Consider the following 22,832-nt stretch of genomic DNA (forward strand, 5'->3'; position numbering starts at 1 on the left):
TTGGAAATATAAAATTTGTTTTTATGACATGCTAATTACACACTATTATTAATTATTATTTATCATTGTAGTATTTTTATTACATTATGAAAATGGCAACATTCTTCCAAGATCTCACTTTCGTAGCTTGTATCACTTTGAATAAGCCTATTATAAGACAAGGTTCCTATGTTTCATCAAGGAATATCAGATGTGAAACAGCATGAAGATATTTAAGAAGCCAACTCAAAGAGTTCCTCCTATACAAGCATTCAGGTCTTGAGCAAATAACTTCAATGTCAAAAGTCTATAGTGTCATAAATAACTTCAATGTGAAAAGCAGAAAGAAATGCCACAAAAGCAATTCCCATTAGAATTGTATCTCAGAATTTAGTTCCAGATAGCTAATTATGCATAATAAATTATAGCCACCATTCTTTCAGCTATTTAAAAGAACCAGTTATGAATCAGTAGACACTGAAGAGTGCTCATGGACCTGTATTGAAGCAAATTTCTTCTAGTTATTCTTTTGGCCATCCATCCCTCCATCATGATTACTCTGATTTGTTCCATTAGACATTCAGCTAGATAGGCACATTCCCCAAAATAGCTCTTTTCCTGCAACTATTGCAATACGGCTTGTGAAATCAAAATTTCCTCTGCTATACCTAATATTTAGAGTTGGGACCATTGAATATTCAGTGAATCTTTGTGTAGCCCACACAAGTTATTTTGAATATCAGACCGACACAACCATATTAGACTTGTCTTCCTGTTTATCTGCAGTTACTTAAGCCTTGAAAATGTCTTGGATATTTGTTGATCAGAAAAATGAATTTTTTGCAGGTAGAAGGTGGCCCAAACCCAGCTGAAGAAGACTTGAGCCCAGCTAAGGGCAATATTACCTTTCCTCCTGGGAGAGCAGTACTGATTTATAATTTAACAGTGCTTGATGACCAGGTAGGAACAAGTTGGATTCATTTTAGAAGTTTTGATATGCAGAAGGTGAAGTTGTATGCATCATGGCTTTGAATAATGAATGCACAAAACTGCTTGGCTTAGCTAAGGCTTTAGTGTGGTTCTGCTCAGAAAAGTGACTTTGTAAATATCAGCATTGCAGGAATCTACATTTGTTGTTTCTACCTACTTGTCTGGCACCTCATCACAGTAGCATCTGCATATTTAATTAATTTAACTTCACAACACTCCTGTGAGACTTAGATGGTAAGTTTTTTGAGGTGGAGACCCTCTTTTTGTTCTGTGTTTGTACAGCATGCAGCACAATGGGGTCCTAGTCAATGATTGGGGCTCCTACCTACTACTAAAATACAAATACAAATAAAATAAATACATATTTATTTAAGGAAAATATTATCCCTATTTTACAAATGAGAAACTGAGGCATAGGGCAGGTTAAGTGACTTGCCTAGGGTCACATACGAAGTCTATGACTGAGCTAGGCATTGAACCCAGGTCTCAAAGTATAGTGCTTATCCATTATTAAACCCCTCCTACAATGATGTGTCAAATCTTCCGTAGCAAATGTTCTCTGTTTCCAAATAAAAATATATTTTTACTAACTGGCTCTCTTTCAAACTCAACCTGTAGTTAGATAATTAACTTGGGCTCTTTCCTTATTTTACATTACCAGCTATGAAGGTATATCTCTTATTAAGCCCTTATTTATAGTTATACCCTCAGTGATGCCTGTGCAATTTCATTACCTTCAGTTAATGATCCATAAGATGGAATAGAATCCAGCAGTCTCTCTTAGCTGTGGTGGCTCTACATAGCTAACAGGTGTGAAAAGCAAGTAAATCTTATGTTTGTCACTAGAATAAGATGACATTACTTTGAGTGGTCATAAGGAGCACATCTGTTGAAAGAGATGATTCAGTTTTTACACGGACACTTTTAAGAATAGAGCAACACTGGTGGCCAAAAGCCTTCTAAACAGTATGAACACTACATAATAACTAGAGCTGATCAACATTTTTTTAATTAAAAATTATTTCATCCCAAAATGGCCTTTTCTTAAAATAGGTATGTTCACAATTTTTTCATTGGTTTGACATTTTAATTTTTTTTGAGGGAAAAATTTTCCAGTTTGTTTTTCTCCTCCTTTTCCCCCTTCCTTTTTTTCCCCCTTTTCAATGACAAAATGAAAAAAAGTGTTAGGAGTATGTCCAATGTCTTTCAGAGCAGAGCACATGTTAGACAGAATGGCATTGGGCTAGGAAGAAAGGATTGGAAGCAGTCCAGAGTCAGCTTCACCAGATACATAGTGAGGAGCATGTGGCTCTCCTTTGTCTTATGTAACTCTGTTTTAGTTCCAATAAAGCCTTACTTCTAAGAGTCCAGACTATGCCTCCTTATCAGTCCATAAGACAATACGAAAGGAAGAAGTGTAGGTGAGGGACTGAAAAAAAAGGCAGAAAAAGTGGGGAGAAAACAAAAACTGAATAACTTAATATTCAATAAATTCATAAAAAATTGAACAAATAAGAAATCATTCACTTTTGAAACCTGCAAAACAAAAATTGTTTTGAATTTTTTTTCAAAAACTCTACCATTTTCAACCAACTCTAATGATATTTATAGTATCAGAAAAGTTTCCTCCAGACTGGTATGTCTGAGATGCAGAAACATTTCTTCCAGGTAAAAATCAATATTTCTGTAGTCTGTAATACCAACTTGGAACTGTTGGGTTTTGCCTAGTAATCCTTTGTGGAGATCATGAAGATGTGATTATTTAGAAAAGTGTTCTCAGAACTCTGTGACTGAAAGCTATAGTGTTGCTGATAAGGTTGCACAGATGTACGTGAGGGCTTATTTTGGCCTGCAGAAATCTCACTTATGATGATGCTGATGATGGAAAGAACCCAATCTTACTATGAGAACCTATGCTGAATGTGCTGGGCTGGTAGTTAGGAAAGACATCTTCATATTTGTAAACTGAGCAGCATCTTTTATATGGTTATCAATGAGAAACCACCGACATGGGCCCCCAAAATGGTACGTTTAAAATATTTTTTTCAATGTAGAACTACACTTTAATATGTTTTTGTTATTCTGCTGACAAAATTCCTCTTTATTATTGAGTGGTATGGAAGTTTGTCTGGGGAAAATAATAGACAAGCAGGACTGAGAAAACTTTGTGCCAGATTGTTTGGTGAAGTTTGATTGATGCTTTTGTCTGCCAGTCATGATCCAATTAACTGGCCAATAGCTCCGAGTTGCAGAAACATCATTTGTAGTTAAAAAGTCTTATATATTTTCACTGTCTTTTAAATGGATGGATTTGGGCTTTGCAGGAGAGTATGATCACGGGTGGGCTAAAAGAAACATAAATGAATAAACTAATATCCATGTTGGTCAGACAGAATAACTGTTGTACCTCAGTATGGGAGAGCTGTGACTTAGATCTTTCAGGTTCCAGGTCTGTAAAAGGCTGTGTCAGTCAACAACACTATGCAAGTTTTAGTGCCACAAGCCAAACAAGGAGTAAAATTGGCACTGGCTTTAAAGACAGCTGCACACTCACTCCCATAGTCCTAGAAAAGGATCCAAGGGTGGCCAATTAGCAAATGTTTATGAAAGAGAAGAAATACTGGACAGCAGGGAATTAGAACCTTTTTAAAGAGCCGAAGGCAGTAACAGTGCTTAGAAAGGATTTGTCCACTTTATAACTGCATATTTACCATCAGCAATAACTGTAATTAATTTTGCACTGGGATTTCTTTCAGAAGTAAATACTACTTTATTTTGAGTGTCAGAAACAAGGAACAGATACAGGACCCAATTCTTTCCTCACCTACATGAGTGCATTCTCATTGACTTCACTGGGAATTGTGTAGGTCCATCTGAGAGCAGAATGTGTGCAATTTCTTTCATGTAATCCTACATGAATGGTGAGAGACTGAACCAGGTCATGTCCATTTGCTATGCTCATAGGGCCATATCTCAGGCACTCTCACGTAAACCAGTGGTGAAATCAGTAGGGTTACTCAGGATTTAAACCTGGATAACTGAGAGCAGAGATTATCTCATAGAGAAGCAGTTTGTAAAATGCTCCAAGCAGTAGATAGCGATGGTCCCATGATGCAAAGTTTCAGTCTCCTAAAAATCTTGAAGTGGTGAGAGCCAGTGTTTTGTTTCGGACCCATCTCTAGTTTCAGTATATCTGTGTTTTAGTCATATTTCTAAAGTACAGCAATATGTTCTGGAAAATGGAAATCTTCTGTTTTGGGAAAGTATTTTGAGTCAAGGTGTGCTTGCTTCGGCAGCACATATACTAAGTTATAGGCGTGTTCCCCTATTTATGCTATTGAATGATCTGTTGGTTTGGGCAAATTTGCTTGTGCTGAAGAATAAATAAAGGCAGTTTTGACAGTCAGACTGCTCTGCATATATTTAGAACATGAGTTATTCTTAGCTGTCAATATTATTTTTCCAGATACCAGAAAATGATGAAATATTTAATGTTCATCTGAGAAGTGTGGAAGGAGGGGCTGAAATCAACACAACAAGAAACACTGTTCAGATTACTATTAAGAAAAATGACAGCCCTGTGCGATTCTCTCAGAGTGCTTTTATGGTGCCCGAGGAGGCTGATGTGCTAACAATTCAAGTGGTTCGTGGTAAGGATGACAGCGGAAAATTGATTGGATCTGATGAATATGAAGTCTCTGTCTGTTACATCATCATAACTGGGAATTCAACAGCACATGCACAGCTTAATTTAGACTTCCTAGATCTGCAACCAAATATGACTATTGTTTTCCCATCTCAAGTGCATGAATCTGACATGAAATTTAAAATCTTCGATGATGCCATACCAGAAATTGCGGAGACCTTTCAGATTATGCTCCTTAAAGACACTCTGCAAGGAGATGCTGTTTTAATAAGCCCTTCTATTGTCCATGTCACCATTAAACCTAATGACAAACCCTATGGAGTACTGTCAATCAACAGTGTATTGTTTGCTCAGGTGGTTATCATTGATGAAGACCAAACTTCAAGGTATTATAGATTTTCCAACTGTAGCTAAAGTGTTATCTTTTGGATTTATGAAACAGCTGCTTTGGGGGTGGTTTTCTTAGGTAAGGGGAAAATGTAGCCACTGTTAAGTATCTGTGTTCACAATACAGAATTTATAAATTTGCAGTTCTTCAAATTTTAACATTGAAATAACATCATTTTTAGGGTTTTATACATTAAGATTAAAGTTCTGTACAAATGTTTACTATTGATGAGATAGCTGTGTTTAGAAAATAGACATGGGCTCTGTAGCAGTACTCACTACCTGCCATTGTTCTGTGTTAACCTCCAAAATAGCAAGAGGTGTATTTATCTACCATATTATTAATAATCCAAGGAAAAAGCCTCTCTGGAAAGGGGTACTTTTTATTTTTTAGTAATGATGCAGGACTAGCACATTTTAATTACACAATCATTAAACTAGTCCTGCATTCTTAGCTGCTGTAAGTCAGTGGCTCTCAACCTTTCCTGACTACCCACAAGTTTCACCCCACTTAAAAACTACTTGATTACAAAATCATACATAAAAATACAAAAGTGTCACAGCACACTACTACTGAAAAATTACTTACTTTCTCATTTTACCATATAATCATAAAATAAATCAATTGGAATATAAATATCGTACTTACATTTCAGTGTATAGTATATAGAGCAGTATAAACAAGTTCTTGTTTGTATGAAATTTTAGTTTTAACTGACTTTGCTAGTGCTTTTTATGTAGCCTGTTGTAAAACTAGGCAAATATCTAGATAAGTTGATGTACCCACTGGAAGACCTCTGTGTACTCCAGGTGTATGCATACCCCTGGTTGAGAACCACTGATCTAAGTGAATACAAATTTTGTTAGAAACAGAGTGAACTAGATACAATTTACATAATTTTGTGTTAAAAAACCATGGCATCTTGTACTCACCTCTGGATATAACATTTTGTGGGATAAGAAGCTTCATATGGAAAAGATATAGGTGTTGTAACTACATTAATTTGTTTCACTAATTTGCTTATCATGCTAAATTTATAGAACTACAATTAAAACACAATAATATATGGTCACCTTAATTTAAAATACCTCTTGAATAAAACTGGACTTTTTCAAAGTTAGTTAATTTAATAGCAAGAAGCATAACTTTATAAATACTGAATGTACCTCATTGATACCAAGACATTATGTCCAGACCCAGAAATAGTGGTGGTTTAATATTTCAATATAGAAGACACAATGATGAGTTTGAATGAATTAAGCATTCATATCTAATAGTTATAATCTGATATAACTTGTAAACTGATAAAAAAAACAAGGCTAGAAGAGACGAAAATTACTTCCATTTGAGTAAATCAGACTAATAGGTTTCACTAGACAAATTTAAAGCTCATATTTTATAAATGTTTGTTTCTCAATATCTTTCTTATTTAAAAAAGGGAGTTCAGGCTGTACCATCACCATATTATATATGGTTCATTAATAAACAGTCTTTGTATTTAAGAAAAGTCTAAATCTAAGTTATGATGGCATTTTCCAAACTATCAATCAGACCAAACCGTAGTGTCGGACTCTGATCTCATGTGAACCAATTAAATCAAGACTAATTCCACTGAAGTCAGTGGAATTATACTAGTATAAACCAGTTAAGAGAGATCCGAATCAAGCCCTTTGAAAGAGGACAAATAGTGTATAAGCCTACAACATTCAGAAGATGGATAACTAAGAAAAACATCTCATATTTAGGAAAAGCCAGTGTATGTTTACTTTTCTTCATAACCATAGGTTTGAAGGAATTACAGTTGCAAGAAATGGTGGAACACATGGAAATGTTTCAGTTACTTGGATTATAACTCGTAATAGCAGTGATCCTTCACCCGTGACTGCAGACATCACTCCTGCCTCAGGGGTGTTACATTTTGCTCAAGGGCAGATGTTGGCATCACTTCCTCTGAACATTATCAGTGATGATTTCCCTGAAGAGGCAGAGCCCTATCTGCTTAGAATTCTAGCTGATACACTACAGGGGGGTGCAGAAGTGAGTGAACCTGCTGAGGTAAGTCTGATTTTATGTTGTCTTTCAGAGAAGGGGGGCAGGGAAGTAAAAAGACTTTCTAATTTAGATAAAGCTGATCATTTAGAAAGGCTAAGGATTTGTACTTAAGCCATGGAACAAAATTATTTGTATCTATTTGTATTGCAGTAGCCCCCAGAGACCCTAGTTGATTGTAAAATGTCTCCATATGGCTGTAATAATATTCTGCAGGTTAGGCCTGGTTCAGAAGGGGAATTCTACAGGTGCTCAGTGGATGGGTTATGTGAAGCCACTCGGGGGACAGAAAACGAATGTTAATGAGTTCCCCACAAACCCCAAGTGGCCATATATGTATCCAGGCCCCATTTCTCCCATATAGGGGCATGGAGTTTACTGCAACTCTGGGCTGTAATCCCAGGACATTTTTGTTTAGGAAGCATAGGGAGATGGGCATAATATTCAAACTGTTAACAGACTGGGGGATGTTCTCCTCCCTCTTAGCTACCTTCACCCCTAGACGCTATCCCTTACAAAGCAATACCATTCAATGGGTGCCTGGACATTTCAAGGATCTCTGTGAGATCCGGTCAGGAAGACACTGTAAATGATTTTGCAGTTACATCCCAATGGCCAGGGAGGGTAAAGAAGAGTCCCTGGCTAGGGGGTATGCAACCATTTAGCTCTTATTTGGGTGTCTCTAAGCACTTTGTCTACAGGGCACAAACCGTTCTCACAATTTTAATTAATTGCTATCTTGGTTGGTAATTTCAACAGAGAGGCCAAGTATAGAATGGGCACAGGAACTAAACTATCCTTTGTTCTCTAGAGGTGGGCTCATTGAGTCATAGTTGACACACATTGATGGTACACTGTGAGTAAGTTCACACAGCTACCATTATACATGTTCTGTACAAAGGAGACTTCAGGCCCCTTTCATGAACACTATAAATTCACAGAAAAACGGGTGCAGAAAATCTCATGGTAACAATCAGAGCAACCACCAGTAGAAGAATGAATAATACTGTATGGTGTGTGCTAATGGTGAGATAGAATACTAAGGATATTTTTCTGTTCTTGTAGCTTTTGTTCTACATTCAGGACAGTGATGATATTTATGGTCTAATGGAGTTTTACCCTTTGGAGAACCAGAGGATTGAAAGCAACCCAACAGGACGTTTTTTGTCCTTGAGTTTTGCAAGGCAAAGAGGAACAGTCGGAGTTGTGAGGTTGGTTTATATTGTCCTGTATGTTCCTGCTGGAACTGTGGATCTTGAGCGAGCAAAAGATGGCATCCTAAATGTTTCAGGAAGAGGCATCCTCATCTTTCCAGAAGGGAAACGCCAGGACAGCTTAAATCTACCAATAAGAAATGATGCATTTCTTCAAAATGGTGCCCATTTCCTCATACAGGTACTTCATATGTTAAAATATTTATCAACTGCTTTTCAAAAAACAAGGGTACAGTGTTACTAGTAGTTCCTTACTTTTGTATTCACTGAGAATGACTGATACTGTATGTAGCTAGGAAACCTCTCTCAGGTGTGAAGAGGTTTTTTCAAGAAATATATCTTGTAGAACCCTGTTCTTAAATAATTATTTTACTAGCACACAAGTCTTTTCTGTAAGCCCTCTATTATAACATAATAAATGAATTAATTGTAAAATTCAGGAACATAGAATAAATTAATTGTTGCAAAATTTTACTGCTCTTCCTTCACTCCAGGGCAATAAGACTTTTAAAGAGATGACAAAAATATATTTAAGTTTTTTTATCATTGTCATTATTATGGAAAAGGACAGTTGAGTAGGTTTTGTGTCTGGGGTGGTAAATTTTCATGACAGTGTTACAAGAATGATATTTGTTTCTTCTTTTTCATTTTTTGCATTTAGGGCCTGATCTAAAGCCCATTGAATTCAAATGAAAGGTTCCCACTGACTTCAGTGGGCCTTAGATCTGGCTCTTAGTCCACACTCTTGCAAGAGATCCAGTTTAGCTCATCAGTCAGGCCCTAAGTCAATACTGTGAGCCAAAGTCAGACATGCTGATGTAATGTAAGGTTGTGGGAGATACACCTACTTACTGGAGTGTGAATATTGATTATTCTAGGGAAGTGTGTGGAAGGCTAAGTTGATATAACTTATCTTTTTGAGGAGCCAGGAGAAGGTATAAGAATTACTCTTTGTTTTGAGGTAGGGCATAGGGGCCCCAGTCGTGGACCAACAGCCAATTTTGCGAAGTGCTGTATGTACAACTAACAAAAAAGACAGTCCTTGACCTGAGGAACTTACAATATAAGTATAAAACAAAAAAAGACAGAGGGATACAATAAAGAGAAAGGGGGAACATATAGTAACTATAGTAATATAGTGAGACAAAACTGTTCAGTATGAAAAGCTGTTGTAACAGCAAATGGGAATAGGGGAGTGGTCTACTTTTGTTACTTTTCAAGATACACTCTTCTCTTCCATACCCTTGACCAACACCAATTTACATTCCTTTAGACTAAACTAAACTCAGCAAGCCAAATCCAAAGAGGATAAGTAAGGGAATGTAAGTTAAATGTCAGTAAGTCTGTATGAATATAAAAGAGTCTAAGCTGGTGAAACATACACCACATTGGACTTGCTTCTGAATTTAGCTTTGTAGTTTCTTCCAGTTTTCTTTCCAGGTTGTCTCCTGCCCTTTATTTTTTCTTCTTTCTAATTTTGTTTCTGGAAGCAGGCAACTTCTTTCATTGCTGATTAGAGCAGGTCGAAAATTTTCCATCTGAATTATTTTTTGACAGAACATCTGAAAACAAAAAATTTCACCTGCAATGCCAGAATGTTTTTGATTCAGAAATGCTCGCATGGTGACTCATGGGAGTTGTAGTTTGGATGCCTTATGGCCTCAGTCTCCTGTGGGCCAAGTTCCCCAGCCAGACTACTCATGATGCATCACCTGGCTCACCAAGAAGGGAGACTGTGGGGCATCATGAGAGATGTAGTCCATCCAGGGAGCCTGGCACATAGAAGAGAACTGGGGCATGAGGCATCCAAACTACAACTCCTGTGAGATGCCACGGCAGCATTTCTGAATACAAAAGTTTTAGGTTTCAGCCATGTTTCTATTGGGTTTTCAGATGAAAGTTTCTGGCTGATTTTTTTTAGGTTTTGGACATTTTTTTTTTTTTCAGTTTTTGATTTTTTTTGCCAAGAAGCTTGAAATTTCCCATGGAATACTTCACAATCAAAAAAAATTTTTTGTTTGTTTTTTTGTTTGCATTTTCATCAACATTTTCATTGCGGAAAGGGAGACATTTTCTGACTAGCTGCACTGCTGATAGCCATGATGACCATGTGCCATTCTTTTAATTTAAACTTTGATATTCCTCCTGGAGCCCTAGAACAGATTCATCTGCTATAGCTGCTGCAGATGTGAAACATATTAATCTACCACACTTAAATACAAAGGAGATTTTAAGAGGTATTGAAATGCAGTAAAAGTGTGGGATGTAAGAAAACAAACAAACAAACTAGTGCAGGATAGATATTGTAGAATTCCTCATGGTCAGTGATCCTATGTACACTGCACAGCTTTTCAAACTTTAGATCCCAGACTTGAGTGCTGTACATTCTCTATGAAGCAGAAGGATCTTTGTGTTTAGATAAATAAAACAAGAAGGGGCCTCCTATAGCGGACAATTCATTTAAAAACTCATTTGGAAAACAGCACTATTTGTCATGAAGACAATTCCTTCAAGTTGTGAATGAGCTATAAGCTCAGGGAGCATGGTTAGAATGAGAAGATTACAGAGCTTGTACTGTACACAATAGATGAGTAACTCATGAATGGGGAGAGGGAAGAAGAGGAGGAAATGAAGCTTGAATGAAGCTAAAGAATGGCTAGAAGAATCAGAGACCTGAGTTGAAAATTTTTCAGTGACATACCCAATTAAATAACCTACTGTAGTCAGAGATACAACTTTTGGCATGTTAAGGAAGACTAATGGGCTTTCCCAAATCCAAAGGATCCCAAAGTATTGAATAATTCTTTGAGTGATTCAGTCAGGCCAAGCACAGATGCTTAAGACATCCAGTGATAAAAGCCATGACAACTAAACACTAGCTCAGATACTATGTAAAATAAAGTAAATATTTTACTACTTACTCGTTCTGCCTCCCCCAAATTAAACTCCTGGAAAATAATAAAATAAGATAGTAATAAATGGGATTTGGTGAATGGCTATTTTTTGAGAAAAAGGAAGAGTGTTGGGGGGTACTTTCTTTATAAAATCATATATTAACTATAGTTCTTATCTCTGGAACAAGTAATCGGAGGTGGTGAAGGCTGTAAAAAATGTTGATGAGGATGGAGTAGAGGCTCGAATGCAGAATTAGTTTATAGTATTAATTACAGCTTAATACAATAGTGATTGCAAGAGTGGTAATTGGAGCTCGTTGAAAATTCCCAGTGGAACAGCTTTCTGTTGAAAAGGTGCTGAGTTGATGGAATTGAATTGTTCTGCAGAAATGTGTCAATTTATGTCAAAACTTTAGACAGAGATTAGGGGGCAGGCACCCTTCCTAGTTTTCTGCCAGCCTACCTGCTTGCTTCCCTGAGCTCCTGGCCTCCTGGGCTCTCCCCCTGCAGCCTGCCTGGCTAGTTGCCAGAGAGCAAGGGCTTCCCAGCTCCTTCACAGCCCTCTTGGCCAGTTGCTGAAGAGCTGGAGCTCTCAGGCTCCCAACTACCCTGGCTCTCTGGCAGCCAGCCACATGGAGAGTCACTGCTGGAAATTTTTGAAAAATTCCAGTTTGTTCTCAAATGGATTTTTTTTTCAGAAATATCTATTCCATGGTAAATTTCACACATCTGACTTTTCATTACAAATCTGAATGCTATTTTTTTTTAAATGTGAAATTTTCCATGGATTGCGAATTGGAATTCCCACACAGTTCTAGTGATAACTGACATGTTTGAACATAGAGTGAATGTGCCTGGAATTTAAAAACAAAATAAATATGATTGGATGGATTAGGGGAAATATGGAAAACAAAATGGCATGATGTCTTGTGGAAAACTGAACAATACAGAAAACGTTATGATGAAATATTACAGGGTAATGGCATAACCTTCCCTGGAATACCGTATTCACTTCTGGTTGCCTCACTAATGAATCTGCATAGACATGATTAAAATAATAGGAAAGAGAGGAATGTTTTATAAATTAAGGTTTGATTATATTTTAACTCTGAATTAATCCATAAGTAGAGTGCCACTAGATATTTTTGTATGTTCAAAAACAAATACAAAAAAATGAAGTTCCATTGCATAAATGAATATGTAAGTGAATACAAATATGTGGAAAGGAAAAGTGTGGCTTATATTTTAGCTATATATTTCTCAATAAATAGAGTACTTTTAAAAATATTTCCAGGCCAAATATCTCTACTGGTGTAAATTGGTACAGCTCCAATGATTTCAGCAGATCTGCCAATTTACACAATCAAAAATTAAGTTCTTATACTTGGTATTGTTAGGACAATAGCCTAGATTACCTTTCAAGTTAGACAAGTTATGACAGTGTTCTTAGTCTACCCTGGCACAAGTCACTATTGTTGTTCAACAGGCCTAAAGGATAAAACTGATATAGGAGAGCATATGCTTTAAATTTCCCTCACTATCTGGATCTCTGCTTTTACATGTTTAATTCTGAACCCCAATCACATCTTTCTTTGAGGTGGCTCTTTTTATTTTTGAAGACACAGCTCAAGATGTTTCTACATCAGTTTGCTTAGATACCCTGAAGTTGGCACATATACTTCCAAGTCTTTATAACATCAGTTAAGAAGGGTCACATATAGTGCCCTCTATACTCACTTCAGTAATAGACAGAAAATCATGCCTTTTTGACAGTATTTCCTGTCAGTATTTCCCGCAAACACTTATTAGAGCAGTTCTCGATATTTCCACAAGGAAGGTTTATTTAATGAAGGGCATTGACAATGGAGAAAATAAAAGGGAGACAAGCCAATAAGGGCATGCTTTTCAAAAATGCACTCATGTCTTTCAGCCTACAAAAATGCAAGCCTAATTGGATGACTAATTTATCTGCACAATTTCTGCAGTTATATGTGTATTTATACATGCAAATGTCCAGTTGAGTTCACTATTTGAATGCTTAACATTTTGAAAAATAGATCCCTGAAAGTTTTACTATCTCGTGTCCAAAAAGGAATTGTTCATGTCTGTCTCCACCACATGGCTGTAAATTTGCTTCCTTGCTCAACAAATGTCATGACTGACTTTCCTTCATATTGACATATAGTGAAGGCTGCTTTAGCCTGCACCAGCTCCATGAGGCTATTACAGCAACTGAGGGACAGCTGAGTTTTAGCCACACCTCTTTCCTCATATCACATCCCATATATCGATATTCAGAAAATATGTTGGGAAAGGAGCCACTGTGATGGCTTTACTTCACTAGAACCTCCTCCTTTGCAGGGAAAATCCTTCAGAAGTTGGGGCCCCTTGGCCAGGCATGGGGGCTTTATCTATGAGAGTAGACTTGCTTCCCACCCCTCTCCACTGAGTGCTTTGTCACTTCCCAGTAAGTTCAGACCAGTGTATTCAACATGAACAAGGCTTGACTTGAGACACCTAGATATCTGATGGAGCCCTCTCCTTCTCTTCAAGTCATGTATTTTCAGCCTTGTACCACAGGAAGGAGACTTACAGTTCACATAAGATAAAACACAAATGAAAAAATAAGAGAAAAATTGCAAGGATATTGCTAAAGATACAAAATGACAATATATTGCCACATATTTCCCACTTCGAAACAACAGAGTTGTGCCCATTTGATAGTAAAGAATTTGGGTTTTTTTTGTTTGTTTTTGTTTTGTAGATGGAAAGAGTTGAGCTGGTAAATATCATTCCTCCAATCCCATCTATAAGTCCTAGACTAGGTGAGATTCGAAATATTTCCCTGAGGATTACTCCTGACATCGCAAATGGGGAAATTGGTTTTACTAGTAATCTTCCAATTATTCTTCATGAGCCAGAGAACTCCACTGCTACCATGGTAAGTAAGCCCTTTTCATATTGTCCTTCACTGTTGCAAGTTATTTGGAGGAAGTTTAATCTATTTTACTTAGTGTAGCCTTTCAAAAGTTAATGGGAGAGAAACCTTTCTGTAAATCACACCTGATCTAAAACATTTCCCATCTTAAAAATAAAAGCCACATTAGGAAAAGAAGAGTTTTTTTCATAAAGGCCAAAATTATCTAATACTTTTATGGCATTATAACAGAGGTGAATTTGGCCTGTGATATCTATAAACACATCCGCAAAGGGTTAATCTTTCATATAGTCACACTAAACAAAATATACTGAGGGATATTTTGGTCCCTTTTCTCTGATACAGATCCATGATTGAGGGTCCTGGACACTAAGAGGTAAAGTTAGACCCACACATAGGAACTCAGAATTGGAGAGGCAGGGATCAAATTTGCCTTAGTTGTGTCTTGTTTGAGGTAACCATGTAAATGGGCTAACCTTTTCCTAATGCAACATTTATAATATTCAGGGATGGGCTTGAGCTGTGGATCAGGATATTAATTTCCCAAAAGCTTGAGTGTGTTCAAGTTCAAGATTTTGGTTGGTTTCCATCTCTAAGTTTGTTGCATTTAAAATATTGAGAACACAAGGGGAAAATATTTACAACATTTTTGAATATTATGACTAAAATTTTAAAAATAAATTATGCTCCTGCCTGCTATCAAGTTCAATTTGTATGCAAATAAGATTTACTATAGTCTTCCATGTAAAATACTAGCAGTGATTCAATGTGAAGACTGAGAAATCAAGCACTCCAAAGTCAGAACGTTTCTAAAGTTAAGGCTGAGCAGTCCACCTAAACTCTGCCTTTTGTTTTCCTGGCAAACGCCTTGCCATCTTCATATCCTTGTTAGCAAAATGCAGAAGCAGCTAACTGTTTGGAGTTGGGTTTTAACCCTCACCCTGCCAAAGCCTGTTTTAAAGCCATGTTAAAAAAGGTACCCATTTAAAAGTTCAAGACACATTCAGCCTGCTGGCCATACTTAAAGGGTTAGCAAGACCCCAATCCTAGGGTTCATTGAAAGGAGCCCTGGACTAGAAAGGGGGATCCCAGCTCTAAACAGCTGTCACAAAGTGCTAATGATATTTTGTTACCTTTTAAAAAATTGTCCTCTGGCTAAAGGGATAAAGTGTCTGCTTCGAGGTCAGGTATTAAAGGCTCAAAATATAGTAGAACATTTTTTTTTCATTTTGAACTGAATAAAAAAGGTGCAGAAAATAAATCCTGGTTGCTATCAAAGTTTGTACTTATATTACTGATCAGCTTACAAATGTGCAATTAAAAACATTTCTTCCCATTTAGCTTTCAAAGACTAGCATTCAATCCCTGAAGTTTTAACATTACTGCAAATGTGAAAAATAATCAAGAAATACTGAGAATCACTGTTATTTTATTGTTTTTTCCCCATAAATTTAACTTATTAGGTGGAAGACTGACAATCCTGGAGCTTGAGTTCTTTATTTATCTACAGAGCAGTTAGTTTCCTATGCTGTCCCACAAACTTTGATCTGAAGATATTGGTAGTCCATTGAAAACAATGGAACTACTCATAGGCTTAAAGTAAAGCACATGTGCAAGTGTTTGCAGGATCAAGGTCTAAGATAAGAAGTTAGAAATGAATGCTAGAAATAAAGATACAGTTATACATACCAACTCATCTTGTTGTGAATGCTGCATACATGTTACTGGTTTTTATTGGTTTTTGAGAATGACAGAGAGAGAGGAAATTGAGGGGAAAAGTGGAGTATGTATTTACCACTGCTCATCATTTTGTCACAAGATTACATAATTACTCTGATGACCTGTTTGAGCTAGTAAAGTGCACTTTTCAGGGATTTTAAAAATGTTGTTCCCAAATGAGAGAGCGAGAACTATCAACCTCATGGACGTGATTATGCTGGTTATTCCGTTGACCCACTTATAAATAAAACATGTCATTTTGCCGCCCAGGCATAGTATTTTCCAAACATTATATTTTTAAAGTTTGTGAGCCCAACAGAATCATTTTCAAGTGCACTAAGATTCTTCTGTGTATTCTAATATCAATCAGGAAACACTATTTCTTTTTTTTTCACACTCTCATTTTCTTTCACCATTATCTTAAAGCCAGTCTTCCCACGGTTCCTGAATTTGGACAGCTTCATTGGCAGGCTGTCTTTTTCAAACTCCAATTAAAACTCTGCTAATTAGTTTAAACAATTAGTTGATGAGATGGTGCTAAAATAATGAAAGTAAATGTGGTAATTATATTTAAAACCAATTTCTCTTCTTGAAGAGATGAGCATTGGCAATTCAGTCACAGAAAGCTTATTATACTTGTGGCTTCTTACTAAATTGTCATATGAATTAAGTTGTAAACAGCTTGCTTTATCTCTTTATTAATCTAAACATATATGATTGTATAAATGAGTCAAATGAATACATGAAATACGTATTTTCACAGTATTTCATTGATGTAACTCCATTGATTTCCATGGTGTTAATTCTGATATTCACTGATGTAATTGAAAGGAGAATCAGCCTGTCCATACCAACATGCACACTGTCCAGTTAGTAGTTTGTTAGGGTGTAGTTGATTTGTAAAAAATTTAATCTGTTGGTTTTAAAGTCACAGATTGCCATATTGTTTTCTAGGTTTCCATTGCTCTGCATCGAGATGGGACTGATGGACAAGCCACTGTGTTTTGGAGTTTGAAACCTTCTGGCCTCAATCCAAAAGCAGTAACATATGATGATCTAAGTCCTTTTAACGGCTCTGTTTTGTTTTTATCTGGACAAAGTGACACTACAATCAACATTACTGTCAAAGCTGATGATATCCCTGAAATGAATGAAACTGTGACATTAACCTTGGACAGGTATTGCATCCTAATACTATAAAGAGCACAATTCATGCAGTGTGTTGGGAGAAGCCTGATGGAACATTGTACCCTAGACCAGTGTTGTGGATGGTTTCTGTTTTCCCTGGAGGGTAACGTGGGGATGTATGTTCTCCTTGCTATCTAATGAGTTGATTTCATATTTGCTATGGCAGAAATATGGTTTTGAAGACCTTGTTAAACTACTAAGTTCACATTTCAACTCTGATCTCTCATTATATTTCTGTGAAAATATGCATGTACTAATCCACTTCTAAAAATGCCAAGGTATCCAGAAGTGCTATAGACATGTAGCGTGTACAGTTTCACAGTTCATGAAACTTTTGGTTCTAGCTCTTAATGATGATTTCCACTGGAAGGTCAACACTCTGTGAGCTAACACAAAAAAGAAATTAGAATTGTAAATCATACAATACTTGCTACAGTCCACATAATGCAATTTTCTTTGATGGGGGTTATGTTTGCTGCTCCCATTGAAGATATGTGGTCACTCTCTTTTATGATAGTTCTCATTCTTGGGTATTTGACTAACTCCATCACAGCTCATGGATTCTCAGGTGACAGCAGTGGCCTGGAGTCCCTTTTTTCACAATCATCTGGTTTGGAGCTTGTAATGCATCTTGCTGTCACATGCATGCATGCTTCAGTTAGTGCAGAATACACTAGACAGACTATAGGAGGAAGAGTATTGCTCTTAGCTCTTAGCACCACCTTAGAACATGGTTTACACCCCCTTCCCTGCTCCCAAACAGCCTAATAAGAGCCCCTAAACATATATATATATATATATAATGCCTCCCATTTGCTACTCCACCTCCCAGTACTCTGGGGCAGAACTTTCCAGCTGTGCTCCTCCTTCCAGCACAACAGATGAGCATACTTGCTGTATGTTGGGCATCTGGTGCACCCCCTCCCCCGAGATCTTCATCAAGGACAGCCGCAGCTAGCACCCAACATTTGCCTGGAAGAAACACTTGCAAGGAATGCACACAAGCTCCCAGAAAGCTGAACACTAGACACCCATAGCCAATCAAATGCAATCATTTCACACAAGCATACAACAGGTGAAGAGAAACACCAGAACCTCAAGTTCCTACTGATCTATACAAGGTCAGCATTCAGGAAGACAGTTTATCATATGCTACTTCATCACAAAATAAATCATTATTAGGCCTGCCTTGCAGAAACTTTGCTGGATGCTTCTGTGAGAGCTCCTTGTGTTCTCCACCAGCTACTGATTACATAAAAGTCATAGACCCACTGAAGAGACAAATACAGGAGGAATATTTCCCTCGCTTCTCTGCTTTTCTTTCTGTGGGTGGCTCTAGATGGGACTGGTTTAGTCATAAGTGGTGCACAGGATCTGGTCCAAGAGGTCAGTGAAGCTGAACTGTTCGGTAATAGCAACCATAGTATAATTAAATTTAACATAATTGTAGGGATGAAAATACAAAAGGAATTCACTACAGCAGCATTTAACTTCAAAAAGGGGAACTACACAAAAGTGAAGAGGCTAGTTGAATGGAAATTAAAAGGAACAGTCAAGAATTAAATGCCTGCAAGCTGCATGGAAATTTTCTAAAAACACCATAATGGAAGCTCAAACTATATGTATACCCCAAATGATAATAATAAAAAAACAAACAGTAAAAGACCAAAAAGTGTCACCATGGCTATTCAACAGAGTAAAAGAGGTGGTTAGAGACAGAAAGACATCCCTTAAAAAGTGGAAGCCAGATCCTACTGAGGAAAATAGGAAGGAACATAAATTCTGGCAAGTCAAGTGTAAAAGTATAATTAGAGAAGCCAAAAAAGAATTTGAAGAACAACAAATAAAAGACACAAATTTACAGCAAATTTTTTAAATTACATCAGAACCATTTTTAAGTTTGTATGGTTCCTGAGGAAAAGGAGGTTACCTGCCAGCAGAAACTCTGGGCAGAGACTGTGGGAGATTGAAGACAGAAGAAGCAACTAAGGATTTGGGGAAATGATGTAGCAAGATAGGGTGAAGAGAATCAATGAAGGATGAGGAGAAGCAAAGGGGAGGAAGAAGAAACAGATAAGATTAATAGAAGCCAGAGACAGCACACAAGGTAGACTTCCCCAATCCTTGCAGCAATGTGTTACATGTTACAAGTCTATTCCCTCCCTCCAATCACTCTGATCAATCCTCCTCCCCCCCGATTATGACTTGAAAATTATGGCCACAATGAGGAGTTGAATAGGGCACTATGCAGTTTAACAAATAAAACCATTCTTCTGCTGTGGCTGTGCATTTCAGGGGCAGCAGGGAGTACTGATATGGACAGTGATGGGGTAAAGTGTATGCCAACAGTAAGCAGATTTCCCAAGCTGCTGTTGGCAAGGTCAGAGGTGAAGAAGCAGAGGAAACCAAGCAGGAGACAAAATCCAAATTTTTCTGTGGACCTATACAGTCTCTGTCTAACAGCGAGTTAATCTCCCTCAGGCCTATGGCTGAAATTTGGCAGTTCTGGTGCTAGCCGAAGCCAAGAATGGAATGAACATGGAGACCACCTCTCTCTGTTAGAAATGGCTCTTCCAAATCATGGGCGAAGGATAATGGCAGGGTGATGTGTGAAAGCTTGCACTGCTGCTGTCTGCATGGTTTCTATTTTGTGGGGAACAGAAGACTTCAGTTTCCAGGGCTGGCAACCCAGCACCTCTCAGCAGTAATGAATTAGAATCAACACAAAGAGACTGCATGCTGGATAAGTGTTTGTGCTGTACTATATACTGCAGCATCAATCAAGGTGAAAATCAAATGTGTAGGCTATGGTAGCTTTAGTAAATCTATATATCTATACCCACACACACATACATGCATTTAGTAACATCATAGATAAAATATGCTCTTATAATATGAGCTCTAATGAAGATTGTATGTTAATTATTGAAATTTAGTTAATGTGCCTAACTCTATTTAGGTTACATTTTTACAAGACATTAAAGATTTAAAATACATCCATATTTACAAAGAAACTCTCAGGCCATCATAAATACATTTTCCCTCTCCTTGCTCTCCTGTTCTCTATTAAAAACCACCACCCTTCAGGAGAAGCCTCAGTTAATAGGTAGGCCTGACTATATTCCCTGAGTTAAACAAATCTGGGGTCTGTGAAATCAAGTGGGGCAGAATTCAGCTTCAGTGTTGGGGATCCTTCTCTGTGAGAACCTTTCCTCCAGGCCCTTCCTGTTCCTGGGGGAGGGATAGCTCAGTGGTTTGAGCATTAGCCTGCTAAACCCAGGGTTGTGAGTTCAATCCTTGAGGGGGCCACTTAGGGATCTGGGGCAAAATCAGTACTTGGTCCTGCTAGTGAAGGCAGGGGGCTGGACTCAATGACCTTTCAAGGTCCCTTCCAGTTCTAGGAGATGGGATATCTCATCTCATCTCATTTAATTTAATTTAAATTTTAAATTGTGGTGCTGCTAGTTTACGCATTTCAGCTGATTGTAACTACCACAGTTTGGAAGAGACAATATTGGGACAATATTATAGGAAGCCATGTATAAAGCATGAAGCAGTCACTTCATAGGAAAAAAATAACACCCCAAATTTCATCCAGAAACAAATTGGAGACCAATACAAATTATGAAGGACTGTTATATTGTGCACCTTAAGAGAAGAACTGATTGATGAGGAGGCAACCATATACTGCTCCTGGAGAAGACTCTGAGTGGGTTCTTTTGGGTGTAGCCTCATGTTGAGTGCCAGGCAGTAATTCAGCCAGAATCCAGACCAAAACATAAATAACACCAGATCACTGTGGTGAGAGCTACATGAGGAAGAAAAGACCCTTGTCTTCTTGCCAACTACAGATGGAAAATAGAGTGCTTAGAGTATTTGTTCGCACATTTTTTTGAAATCATATCTGATGTAATTTGGGAAACTAGAACAAGGTTGTGGATGTACAATGGCCCAGATCTTCAGCTGGTGTAAATCTCCATAGTTCCATTGACTTCGGTGGAGCTATCTCAATTTACATCTGCTACGAATCTGGCTGTAAGTATATTCAGAAAATGTTTACATTTTGAGTTATGAGGAAGAGGTTTAAACATTGCAGTTACAGAATGTAAGTTTGTGACCTTTCAGTGTGAAGTGTCTGATGGTTTTCAGTGCAGTAGAAATTAGTCAATGGTGGAAATTCAGCTAATTGCACAGAGCCCATTGAAGACCTCTCAGGCTGATTACGTTCCTTAATTGCAGTGCTCAGTTGTGGCTTATATGTTGTGAGATGCCCTCTGCACTGAGGTTCAAAGAAATACCAGCACATACTATAATATTTTCTCCTTACTCAATGTTTTGGCTTTAGTATGCTTTCAACTTCTCTTCCAAAAGAGCTGGTGTTCTAATACAGGGATGTGTATTGTTCAAAAGCTTTTCATGTTAAACTCACCCAACTTTCACTGTAAAAATTTAGCTGGTCTTGTCTTCAGAGATTTATCAGACTTCTTGAAAATAAGGAATAGAATATTGGAGTGAGTGCTAATTCCGACTGCTACTGCTAATTTTGATTACCATTCAAGACAACACGGAATTTCATCTGTCATTAATAGAAAAATAAGTGAAAACTAAAATAATCTCCAGAGAATCAAATATATTTTTGGATTAAACCCTAGGCAGAGGTATCCCCTCTGATGAGAAACTCTGTGGAATTTGTACTGTGGCAAATCCTACTTTAATACTTTTCTTTAAAACTAGGTCTTGGCACTAATTAAATCAGTGGATAATCCCCAAAAAATTAAAGAGGGATGAGCATTGAATACAAACCTAGGAAGCAGAGTGATCAAACAACATTCCATAGCAATTTGAAGTTTACCTTGCCTGAATCCCTTGCTCTGAACTAAATGTGTTTAATGAAGCATGGTTTTAATGAAAAATTAAACAAATTCACTGACAGTTCTGTTTTCCAGGCAAATTTCAAAGCATGGAACTCATGTTTTTGCTGAAAGTCTTATTTGCTATTCAAGATCTTTGAACCTCAACTATGTTAAGTTTCTCCATTAGTTTTTTTTTTTAATTTAAAATGGAAATAGTTTATAAATACATAGAAATTGCCATATTGGATCAAATCCAAGGTCCATTTAGTCCAGCATCCTTTCTGACAGTGTTCAATACCAGCTAATTGAAAAGAATGTGCAAGAAACCTTGTGAATCTGGTGTAAACTGTAAGAGGCATTTAGGGGACAATATTTTTTAAGTCTGTTTGTTACAAAAGTATCAGAGATTGCATATTTGGTTTTCAAGAAGGAAGCATTTTATACTTTTTCTCATAGACTTATAGATATTAAGGTTAGAAGGCACCATCATAGTTGTCTAGTCTGATGTCCTGCACATTGCAAGTACAGACCTTCGCCCATCCACTACTGTAATAGACCCATAACCTCTGGCTGAATTATTGAAGCCCTCAAATCGTGATTTAAAGACTTCAAGTTACAGAGAATCCACCATTTTATGCTAGTTTAAACCTGCAAGTGACCCAGGCCCCATGCTGCAGAGGAAGGCAAAATCCCCCCAGGGTCTCTGCCGTTATGACCTGGGGAAAATTTCTTCCTGACCCCAAATATGGTGGTCAGTTGGACCCTGAGCATTTCAGCTAGACCCAACAGACAGACACCAGGAAAGAATTCTCTGCAGTTACTCAGAGCCCAGTGTTCCATCCAGTGTTCCATCAACGGCCATTGGAGATATTTGCTACTAGCAGTCGCAGATGGCTACATGCCATTGTAGGCAGTGTCAGCATACCATCCGCTCCATAAATTTATCAAGCTCAGTCTTGAAGCGAGTTAGGATT

At 37.5% G+C, this 22,832-nt stretch overlaps 1 protein-coding gene across 9 annotated transcripts in view; it reads left to right on the plus strand.

Annotated features, from left to right (window-relative positions):
• Positions 1-22,832, plus strand: part of ADGRV1 (adhesion G protein-coupled receptor V1) — a 443,810-nt gene that overhangs the window by 20,194 nt on the left and 400,784 nt on the right. For all 9 annotated transcript variants that reach the window (XR_010602227.1, XR_508681.3, XR_010602226.1 and 6 more), the window contains exons 6-11: positions 826-939; positions 4,436-5,001; positions 6,788-7,058; positions 8,118-8,447; positions 13,925-14,101; positions 16,772-16,995. Coding sequence is in view for 6 of the 9 variants with exons in the window: in XM_024104505.3 (XP_023960273.3) it covers positions 826-939; positions 4,436-5,001; positions 6,788-7,058; positions 8,118-8,447; positions 13,925-14,101; positions 16,772-16,995 (1,682 nt within the window). In the remaining 3 variants the exon portion in view is untranslated. The remainder of the gene's footprint in view (positions 1-825; positions 940-4,435; positions 5,002-6,787; positions 7,059-8,117; positions 8,448-13,924; positions 14,102-16,771; positions 16,996-22,832) is intronic.

The sequence above is a fragment of the Chrysemys picta genome, chromosome 6 (assembly GCF_011386835.1).
Source record: "Chrysemys picta bellii isolate R12L10 chromosome 6, ASM1138683v2, whole genome shotgun sequence".
NCBI classification, from domain to species: domain Eukaryota; kingdom Metazoa; phylum Chordata; order Testudines; family Emydidae; genus Chrysemys; species Chrysemys picta.